Raw genomic sequence first — 11772 nt, forward strand, 5'->3', positions numbered from 1 at the left:
AATGAGCCATTTTCGGCATGACATTGCATCGTAAAAAGTCACGTGACGTCGCGGTGGTATACCCGTATGTCGCGAATTTGGTCTCAAAAGTTGCGCAAGACTTCAAAGAAAAAGTCACGAAATTTTGCGGCGCTATCTCTTTGCGTTTTGGAAATATCGCGCGAAGCGTCGAGGGGGAGCCATCATGCCCCCCCCCCCCAGTCCTTTTAGGGTTAAGTAGGTTTCGGAGAATCATTTATGAGAAGTGTTTTGATTTGTTTTAATATTGTCTTTTCCCTCTTTTTGATCTCCCCCTTACCCACATATCTCCTATCCCCTTCTGTTTCTTGTACTTTCATGGTTCTATCTGTATGAATCTCTCTTTGAGTTGCATTGCTCATACATTTGTATCTTTACAGAATGAGATTCAGCACTTTTTATTTCTTATCTGTATGGATGTTAGCTTACTGGATCCGGCCACTCTGAGTTTCACTCTGAATTGCTGGGATTTTGAATAAATCCAGATGGACTGTAGTAAGGGAACAATCGAATTCTGGATTTAGTTTTAATCCTAACGATTCATTTGCAAATCTCAAAGGATTTAATTTCAAATCCTCGAGATTTGAAAAGGTGGTTTTTTTTGGGGGGGGTACAACTCAATCCAGGATTCAATACAGTCCACCTGGATTTATTTCAAATAATTGCAATTTTGGATTCTCTGTACAAACACACAAAAATTACGCTCCTGCTGGCTGATTGGGAAGATTCCTATATATGCTCATAGATGAGTTTATATCTGATTTTCGACAAAACTTGGTCAAAGTGGGGAAAATGGTATACAATGACTGGAACACTTTCGCCATGTATATTGTTGTCATTTATATTCATCGTAATCTAGGCAGATTGATTCATTCTGCATTTGTTTCTAACATGAATTAGTTCAAAACGAAACAAAGATGACATTTTCACGCGATTTGATGGTTATTTATTGCTTTTATTTGTACACGTCAATGTTAAAATGATCTATGATACGAAATTTACACACGCTTCATAATGTACATGGATGCGTTTGAACATGGACAGAGACAGGTCTGTTTTCATGACACATGCATATACATTAACACAATCATTTGCAAAGTATAGTTACAAAGGCGCAAAACGAAACAACCACATATTTGTAGCATTGCTTGTATTAAATTCATATTAATTAGTTGTGCAAAATTACCCTCACGAGATGGCAGGAAATATTCTTGGATGTGTTAAGTTTTGAAGAACCTCTCTCTTAAACCTAAGCATTTGCAACCCGAACGACCCCTTCCCTGAAAATCGTTTCATTGCCGTCGATCGATTGCAATAATTTATTAATATTTTGCATGAATTTTGGGGGGCATCTGCCAAAAAATTATAGTTCATTTTTGTGCTTTGTGTACAAAGTCATATAATGGAAGAATTTGTCTGCTTAATTTATTATGGGGAAATTTCAGAATATTTAGAGTGGGTCTATAATTTCAGAGTTTGGCAAGCCTCGGACAAGCTTTCAAGTTACAAGCAAAAATGTAAGAATTGTCTTTAAAATCTACTCAATGTTGAGTAAAACGGTCTATAAAATTGTGGGGGTTCCATCATGGTAAGAAAAAAATACATGCACTGGCAGCATTTGTAAGATACAAATATATAAGATGCTCTGATATATTGGCACGAAGATGACGATTGAAAATTTTGTTATTTACAAAAATATACATTATTACACAGATGAATACACAATAAAATATCTTATTGAGTAATGCATATTCAAATCTTTCATGCAGCGTTTTAATTGATTACTGTGCTTTTTACAGAGTAATCGATATCTCCTCTTGTTCAAGTGTTGAAATCATTTAGTATTTCACAAATTAAAAGCTGTCGTTTCATTGTTGAATTACAAGTTTTCAAGTTTCCAAGATGTCCTTATAGGCTGTATCAAGACCTAAGATCATTGAAAAATAATCCAGAGACCTACGAAAGGCAAAACTGATACAAGTTTAAGATCATCCATATCAAAATCTCAGAGATTGACCAAGGGGCCTTGGAGTGAGTTCTGTTGATAAACAAAGAATTTATCAGTGTAAAGAAGGAATTTAATGAATTGATTTGTTTTTCTTGAGAATATAAGCAGTCTTACTCTAAACCCAACATGATCGTCTGCTGAATTATTACCATCTTGAGGTGGATTGTTTCCGACCGTATCCACTCTAGCAGTAACTTTAGGATAGAGTTCAACTTCAAATAATTCATTATTATGCCTTTGTTTCAATTCAAGCGAATCAATCTGTTCATTATATTAAATCATGAACATGGGTAAAACAGGGTGGAACACACGTGTACTGCAGAGGAAAGTTCAAATTGAAGTTTATACACTCATCTATGTGTACACTCATTTAATATGCGTATATAGACAATGCGAAATGTTGGTTGTCATCAAATTCATAAAAGATACTCGATATGACAAATCTTCATTTACTTTGTGTGAAAAAAAATCCAGACTGTAATATTTGTATAGATTTATTAGCGTATCTTTTCTGCAATTTAGTGCCATATTTCTCTGGTCAGTTCAGCCTTTCGTTTATCCAAGATGGTCGAATCGATCAAATTCTTTATTAAAACTTCGACCTTGCCCTTATCTCTTTCCAACAAAATTGAATGCATACTTCTAAGGATTCAAATCCTATTTCAAAACTCTAATGATAATTTTATGAAAAGTTTGATGAGATGACAGAAAAACCTTTGGTATAGATCGTGCCAGAAAATCTCTAAACTTGGTCCAATATTCGCTATGCTGTTCAGAATGATATTCTCACCTTTATCTTTTATACACATCCTACCCTCCGAGCTGCACTTTTTAAACGAAATTCCAGATGTATTAATTTTAATCATAATCAAAATGACTGAGAACGTATGGCCTTCGGAAATTTGGCGGCCCATCTCTGTCAGTATCAAATTATCATACACTGAATTTCAGCTTTGGAGTCGTACACAAAATTGCATTTTTTTTTTTACAATTGTGTACTGTCGCGCAGGTAGGAAATTTCGAAATATCACATTCCCAGAGTCCAGACGCCACAAATACGTTCCAAAAAGATACTAAAACAGGGGGTAAATCCTCCCCTCCCCAGCCTCTTAAGAGTAAACGATCGTTTCTCGTTTTTTTTTAAACATTCGATAACGGACATCCCATTGTCACTGCAGCCTGATTATGTACAAAATCAACCAAAACATTTCTTGTTAATCATCTGATATAGTTCACTGGTCCGGTTTCTTATCTATTCCTTGCTATTATATTTCAAATCCGCATGATCGCAAATCGTGGTTAAAGTTCATCAAAACTGTCAAGCAAATCTTTTAATTGCTCTACCGCTGATTTCTCGACACCTTTCTCAGTTAATTCGGCTTCTATGTTCTCTTGTGGTTCATTAACATTGTCGTATTCGCTATCAGCACCGTCGCCAACGAAGTCATCGTCATCCTCGTCATCGCTATCTTCGTCGAGGATTTTTTGAAGATTGATCATGGCGGATGATTTGACCAAACCTGATGTATAATATTCTTCCTCATCTTCTTGTGGCAGCTCCATTTCATCTTCCTCTTGCTCGTCATCGTTCACAGGTTCAACTTCGTCCTCGTCTTCACGCGGTGGGACATCGTAGATATCCTCATCGATACGCGGAGGTTCGTCATAAATCTGCTCATCCTCGAACAGGCGCTGTTTCTTTGATCGACTTAACCCAGACGACGCCGGCGCTGGTACTGGAGGTGGTATTAACGATGGTGACTTCGAAGTAATTCCGTCAACCTCATCTCGAACCTCATTCCCGTTTGAAAGAGATTTCGACGCCCCGTTTTCGACATCACCATCGGACGCCGTGTTCGCGCTCGATGTCAAGTCCAAATTTCTAACATCGTGTGATCCCTGTCCGCTGTCGTCGCTTGCCCGACTCTTTCCACTGGCGTTCATACTACCGCCGTCGATTGTGTCTTCACGTACAGTCTGTGGGTTGTTCGTGGTCGTTGACGACGACGGTTTATTAGACACGAAGACGTCGTCGTTTTCAACGTCCATGTTTCCGATGGGGATACCCTGATAGTCGGGTGTTTCGCTTGGGTCACATTCTACACCCGATGATTTGCGCTGCTGACCAGATCTCTTGCTGTCCTGCATGTATTTCTTGATCTGAGAGAGCTTCCTCGCTCCTGTACTGCTCCTGTCAATGAAACAAAAATTTTATTCGTCAATTTCTTATTTTTTTTTTCAATTAGAGTAGTTCAAAAATAAATGCATGTAAACTATTAGAATATTTGGTTACAAAATTAAATTTGAATGTTTTTTAGTTAAACGTGGAATTTCGAAAATATTTATCATATCAACACGTTGATAACAACCCGATAAGATTATTGTATTCATGCGATGGTTTCAATAATTTCCACTATAGGGTAATGGATTTGCAATGAACTGAAAATGATGTCACCTTTCACAATTGCTTTCTAAATGATGATGTAGACATATTTTTATTTAAAAACAATGGCTCACATTCATCCATCTTATTAAACGGAATGGAAAGAGACAAGGGGAAAGGTCATCGAAGATAGTCCCGGGCCATGACACCACACGAAACCTAATAGATATGGTGGCCACACGCACGTGACTAATAAATGAATCATTTTATCAGTTATGACGATATGAAGTGGACACCGTCACAACCACTAGAATTTAAAAGTTTAAGCCCATGCCGTCAGGTGCTATAACAGGCAATCCCCTGGTCATATAGGCACCAACACATTCCCCTGTAGGCTGTAGTTCATTGCCAAGTTGCGCCCTTTCTGAGGGCGTTGTTGGATTACTGTTCTGGGGTGATAGAGGGGCTGTCCGATAGTTTCCATTTTGTTCGGATCAACCTACGGAAAACATTCATTCATTCTTCAATAGGGGCGATCAAAGGATCGGAGGTCATTGTTATTATCCAATTGTCAGGATCGACCCACTTTGAATATAACCTGGAAGTGGTGTTTGAATTAAGCGGGGTTATTCAGTAACACGTACGCCCCTTTATTTTGACGGTGAACATGGTGAACGAGGAGTTAACATTCAGGGTGTCTTAGGCGCGGGGCTTATATCTTCGATTCGTCTAATGCCAATTCGTCCAATTGCCAACTCGTCTACTATCATTTGGTCTACCATCAGTTCGTCCACTATCCACATGGTCTAATTGCCAATTCGTCCACTCACCATTTCGTCTAATAACAAATTGGTCCAATAGCCATTTAGTCCACATACCTCTTAGTCTAATTGGACTAAGTGTTCATTGTGCAAAATGAATGGAAATAAAATGGATATTAGACCAACTGGTTATGAGGCGAAATGGTGATTAGACGAAGTGATGATTGGACCAAATGGTTATTGGACCATATGGTTGTTAGACGAAATGATAGTTGTTAGACGAAATGTTGATGGACGGAATGGCATTAGACTAAATGAAAGTAGACCATTTGGTGAGTGGACGAAATGACAGTAGACGAATTGGCAATTTACCTTAGGCGGGGATGGTTAATTACATTAAAGTACTACAGAGAGTGCTGGGTTGACATGCACAAAAATATGTTTTCCAGAACGCATCCTCAATCCAAAGCCCTACTTTGAAAATAGGTTTTAAATAATTAAAGAACTCTCATTTTCGATAACTACCAGATGATTCCTTGTCAAATATATTCTCACTTTCAGCAAAATGAATCTTAATATTGCTCGCATGATCATGCAATGTAAAACGCTGGAGTAAAATTTCAAGCACGTTGTTTAAGCCCGTCACTCTAACAACAAGTTGTTTAAACCAGGATTTTTACAAATTTTTGAAATTGTTAAAACTGTTTGTAAACAACTTGGTTAACACCACAATTTATTTAAAAATTTAACAGATCGAATGCAGCAGAAACACTGGTCAGTATTTGCTTGTGTGGAATATGTAGAATAGACATACCCCAAAAACACCTCTGTCAAGGTGTAACATTTGCTCCACGTGCAAGGCCTCTTGACAGGCGTTCATACCTTGACACTATCCTACATTCTACTCTTAATACACTCATGATACACCCCATCTGGATATTAATCCAACCCCCTGGAAGTGAAAAATTGATCCATAAGCCGTGCAAAATTGAACGACAGCTGATCCGCAGTGATTCAAACTAGCATGCCATCATATTCAATAAAGTTCGGTAGGTGGATGATAATCACGAAATGCACCAAAAGCGGTCTAGGTTTGATGTTTATGGTTTATGTTGGTCTTTCGCGGTGATGTAAAGAGACAGATTCTCAACACATACACTTAGTATTCCCCCTTTTATTTATACTTCAAATTTTGGAAGGGAACAAAGATAATTCGATAATAAATTATCATTGTGTGAGATATAGACCATATCCCATATATAGCTCAATAACTATAATGCGAGGGGTTTGATTTTTAAGGGGGTGGTAGCCAGTGACACAATCATTATTATAAGCGATACAAATAAGAGAAATTCCAGGGGGGCCGGGGTAATATTAATAGCAGGGCCGACTGGGAGAACAGTTTTCGGAACTGAAGTGGCTATTATACCCTGCCGTTATTATCATCATTATTAGTAGTAGTAGTAGTAGTAGTAGTAGTATTCTTTTTATTATTATTATTATTAGTAGTAGTAATAGTATTATTCTTATTATTATTATTATCATTATTTTTAATATTATTATCAATAATTATTATCATTATTATTATTATTATTTGTATTATTATTATTGTTATTTATTATCGTCATCATCATCATAATTATTATCATTAATATTATACAGGGTGGATCCACTTGCTGAAAAGAGGAATTTTTTAAGGGAATCTCCAACATGCATGCCAAATTGATATTATCAACCAAAGACTGTTTGAAAATGATTCACAATAATAAATAATAACGTAGCAAACCTTCATGATGCTAGCAGCCCCCCCCCCCCCCCCTGTTCGGAAACACATTTTCGAAAAACCCAGCAATACAAACGCCAGTGACAATATTTCCATGAATATTAGATAGCTAACCATGCACATTTACCTCCTGTCTTTGCCATTGGAATATTTTGATGTGACGTCAGCCGTTGGTTGGCTAAAACTTCTGAGTTTCATGGCGTTGTGGAATGCTTTAACCCACTGATCCTGCTCGTATGCACTGTCTGTTAACTGAAAAATATCAACAATTTTGTTTCATGAATGATATATGACAACATATGACATTAAAATATGATAACGATGCTCATTTCAAACGTCACATTACAACAATAAAAGAAGATTGAATTCAAAGAGTAAGATCTCCAAGATGAAAATGTCATTGTTTTTGTTTTACTGTGCACCCCCCCTAATTCTATTTCCAATCCGATGTCAAATGGGATGAAAAAGTTTTTGTGACAGTTCATAACTTGAATTCCATATAATTCGCATTGAATTCCGATAATTTCAAGCTCTAGCTCCTCACATCACATCCTGTTGCAATATAGAGTTTTTTATTTGAAAAAGTGTGGCATATAAGAGCCTGATTTTTCTGTACCAAAAATGGTATTTGAATTCTAATACTTTCTTCTGAAGATAACCAGGTATCCATTAATCTTACTAGATACATTACATAATGATTATGTAATATAATGGTTATGTATTGTATTCATTCAAGTTTATTGTTTATTATAGTGGACCCCAAATTGCATTCCAATGAGGTGCCACTGCTTACTTGGAGTAAGATCTCCAAGATGCAAATGTCATTGTTTTTGTTTTACTGTGCACCCCCCCTAATTCTATTTCCAATCCGATGTCAAATGGGATGAAAAAGTTTTTGTGACAGTTCATAACTTGAATTCCATATAATTCGCATTGAATTCCGATAATTTCAAGCTCTAGCTCCTCACATCACATCCTGTTGCAATATAGAGTTTTTTATTTGAAAAAGTGTGGCATATAAGAGCCTGATTTTTCTGTACCAAAAATGGTATTTGAATTCTAATACTTTCTTCTGAAGATAACCAGGTATCCATTAATCTTACTAGATACATTACATAATGATTATGTAATATAATGGTTATGTATTGTATTCATTCAAGTTTATTGTTTATTATAGTGGACCCCAAATTGCGTTCCAATGAGGTGCCACTGCAGACATCATTGCAGAGGTCTTCGAGCCCACCCCACCCCCCCCCCCCGAAAATAGGCCTACTCTTAAAATACTTATGAATACATTGGGTTTTTTTTAAGGTGTCGATGTCAAGAAGCCAGTTTTTTTATAAAAACTTGATTTTAGCGCCTTTTGGATATTAATCTTGATTTGGGTGCCTTCTGGAAATACACTTGATTTTTGGCGCATTTTGCAAACACACTCTTTAAATACTCACGTATACATGTGTCTTTTGTAAGGTGACGATCTCGAAGGGGTAATACTTGTAATTGTTGTTCTGCTGTTTCTTCACCGTCTGAACATCAACGAGAGGGAGAACATCCAGACATTCCTGCTGCCATGGTAACAACAAAATATTTGAAAATGAATGAGCAAGGATCTGCATGTTGTTATCCCCATGTACCGGTTTTTTGTCATGACTAATACGAGGTGAAAATGAACAATGAAGACAACTTGGGGAGATTGGGAAATTGAAAACAGGGAGTTTTGGCCCACATCCTGATCCATTTGGGATGGGATTAAAAAGGGGGGTTATCGCTATTTACATCTTTGGTTCAGGAATCTCTCATTGAATGCCTGCAAGCAGAAAGTGACCGGTAAAATTGCAGTAAATTTTATGATGTGTTTTGTTTGTTAGGTACGGTAAACAGTTATTTTCTCTTCCAATTTGCGACGTCAAACAAGACACAAGATTGTCAATTCATTACCGTACGAATGTCACCCATCCAGTATGTAACGACTTCCCTTAAAACTGCATAATATCCCCCCCCCCCCCTCCCTCTCCCTGCCTGATCGTCGTCCATATTTTCATTTATGTGGGATTCGTGCAGATACATGCACTTTGAAGGGCGGATGCATCATAAATAGAGATTAATTGAGAATAATTCGGTAAAACCCTGCTAATATTTTCGGACAAGTTTTGGCCGATTTTGATCATTTTAGTAATGATTAATTGACGTTGGCGGAACAGTTTCTATGGTAACTATTAATGATAGACAAGGTCATTCATAAATTAAACGGAAATCACGATCACTTCTTAGTAGGACGCGATTGATATTCGATTTAACTGCCAATCGTATTGGAAACGCAATTTTCTTCCTCAATTTTCATCATATCACATTCTGTTTGCATTTTCTCTTGTGTTCTCTTCAGCGTACACACTTAAAATGTTTGGCAACATACTGTCCAATGTGTTGGGTAATGTATGTTGGTAAACAAATATATATATAGATATAAATATATTCTGGGCAGTTATCAAATTGAGCAATACCCAATATGGACAGATTGTAACCAATAATTGAGTGGACAGTATGTTGCACAGTGATGGTTAAAAATTTTGCTTTTGCCCACCTTTTTAATAGTGTAAACATGCTATGAAGTGTTACTTTCTCTATAGCATCGCGAGCTCTCCCAAAACACTTCACAAATTTCCGGTCACAAAAATTGCTTTAAAAAAAAGAGCCGATATAATTTTTATCTCGATTTTATTATCATACTTCAAACCAAGTATAGATAAGGATAGTTGTAGGATGTAGCCCCTAAAATGCACGAAATGTGAGGGTTCCGTTCAGTGTGGTTCCGTTTCTTTTTTTGGTATTATCAGTTTACTTCAAAATTGTTATTGCATGAAAAAACCATGATAATCCAGAATATATCCTACTAAGATATCACTTTTGAATCACACTTTTACGCCGAAATCAATCAAATATATACATAGTAGGCTGCAGAGAGGAATAATTTCGATAGATCAAACTGACCTTGATGATCTATCCTTTTCGTAGGCGTAATTAATAGCATGATACGATAAAAAAAGAATGGTGATATATGAATCGGACAATGTAGGATGAAATATCAACCATAACTTGATTGGATTTCCTTTCCTTGATAACAGAGAATGCCGAATTTCAATATTTAAGTAACTGAGTAAGGGGTGTTGCGGGAAAATATTTGCAGTCAATTGCAAATTTCTGTTCCTAAAGTACAACTGATATATCAACTTGTAACTATTACAAATTTGCAAGAATCAGAATAACAATCAAGACTTTTGCTTAATGTGAATTTGCAATCAATTACCAGACTTGTGACTGATTTTGTGACCTAAATTTGACTTGCAATTGATTGCAACTTACTTGCAATGCCCCATATAAGGAAATACCACCTGTGTATATGATTACACGTGTAATATAAGGATATAATTACATGTAATGTATTGTATAATGTTAATTTTTGTATATCAAAGAAATATCAGAACGTGTCTATAACAACATGAACAAAGCAATTGTTTTGGGAAAACAATTACAAATATACGTAAGAGGCCACAAGTTCTGCACTTTTAGCCACCAATGACACTTTTCGGAAATAAAATACTGGCTCATTCATTTATATAGTTCCATTTAAAGGGATGCTCCGGACTGAAGATATTTACATCTCAATAAATATAGTAAAATTCACAGAGCAAAATGCTGCAAATTTCATCAAAATCGGATAACGAAGTTATTGAATTTTAAAGATTTGCATTCTTCGGGTGAAACAGTTCTATGCATGTATTCGTCAGTATTCATTAGGTGGACTGATGATGTTATATCCCCACTTGTTCTTTTGTGTTTTATTATATGAAATTAGGTTTATTCAAATATTTTCTATGAAGAACTTGAACAATTGGATTGACAACTGATTTAGTGCATTAGTTATTTCTTGCTGCAACTTATTTCATCATAATGCATGGAGATGCATCATTTACACATTTATGAAAAAAAAATTGTAATTTCATGTAATGACATAAGAAAAAAGGAAAGTGGGGGTGTGATATCATCAGCCCACCTAATGAACATTCTTGAAGACATGCCTAGAACTGTTTCACCAGAATAATGCAAATCTTAAAAATTCAATAACTCCGTTATTTGTTATCCGATTTTGATGAAAATTCCATCATTGTGCTCTGTGAATTTTACTATACTTATTTAGAAATGAATATCTTCAGCCTGGAGTATCCCTTTAAAGCTTTTTAACTTGTTTATGGTGCGATGGTGAGACTATATTATATTGATTTTAAAAGAATCATATTTCGAATTTTCATTACACAGTGATTATCGATGATTGACTATTGAAGTAAGGTTGAAGTAAAATACTTACATCACTTTTCTTTGCGTCATCTTCTGTCTTGAATGTGATAAATGCATCTTGATTGAGACAAAACCATCTCTTCTTTACACTCTATGAATTAAAAGAATATAATATCAAAATGAAAAAAAGAAGATTAATGATACAAAGTCAACAAATTACATGAAAGGAAAACAAAAATCATTGCCTAAAATATAAACGCTTCTCGGAATCTCGGTCATAGATAATGATTATGACATTACAATCGGGAATTACTGACGGACATTGCAGATAATGTCATATGATGCTGAAAATTTATGTTTTTCATGGAGCCTTAATTGAATTCCTTCGCAGAATTTCAAAATGTGGTTTGTGAACTTAATCGTTTGCGATTATTGTAAAGCATGGCATTCCCAATTATATATTTTCTTTCATTGAAAGGGGGGATCCAACATTGATAATGAACTGATTTATGTTAATGGGGAAAAT

At 35.9% G+C, this 11772-nt stretch overlaps 1 protein-coding gene across 1 annotated transcript; it reads right to left on the reverse strand.

Annotated features, from left to right (window-relative positions):
- Positions 1 to 952: 952 nt before the first annotated feature.
- LOC129270439 (protein phosphatase 1G-like) lies at positions 953 to 11393 on the reverse strand. Its single transcript, XM_054907823.2, has 4 exons — positions 11317 to 11393; positions 8402 to 8518; positions 7081 to 7205; positions 953 to 4217 (listed from the first exon to the last, which is right to left on the reverse strand). Exons 3-4 carry the CDS (start codon positions 7149 to 7151, stop codon positions 3326 to 3328), a joined length of 963 nt encoding a protein of 320 aa, XP_054763798.2. The 5' UTR covers positions 7152 to 7205; positions 8402 to 8518; positions 11317 to 11393; the 3' UTR covers positions 953 to 3325.
- Positions 11394 to 11772: the final 379 nt, after the last annotated feature.

Source organism: Lytechinus pictus, chromosome 10 (genome assembly GCF_037042905.1).
Source record: "Lytechinus pictus isolate F3 Inbred chromosome 10, Lp3.0, whole genome shotgun sequence".
NCBI classification, from domain to species: domain Eukaryota; kingdom Metazoa; phylum Echinodermata; class Echinoidea; order Temnopleuroida; family Toxopneustidae; genus Lytechinus; species Lytechinus pictus.

What these genes read in the sequence shown, in the direction of transcription:
- LOC129270439 (XM_054907823.2), bottom strand. Translation starts at nt 7,151, where the DNA reads ATGAAACTCAGAAGTTTTAGCCAACCAACGGCTGACGTCACATCAAAA. An exon ending in TCCAATGGCAAAGACAGGAG is followed by an intron (nt 4,218 to 7,080) that starts GTAAATGTGCAT and finishes TTTCATTGACAG; the next exon opens with GAGCAGTACAGGAGCGAGGA.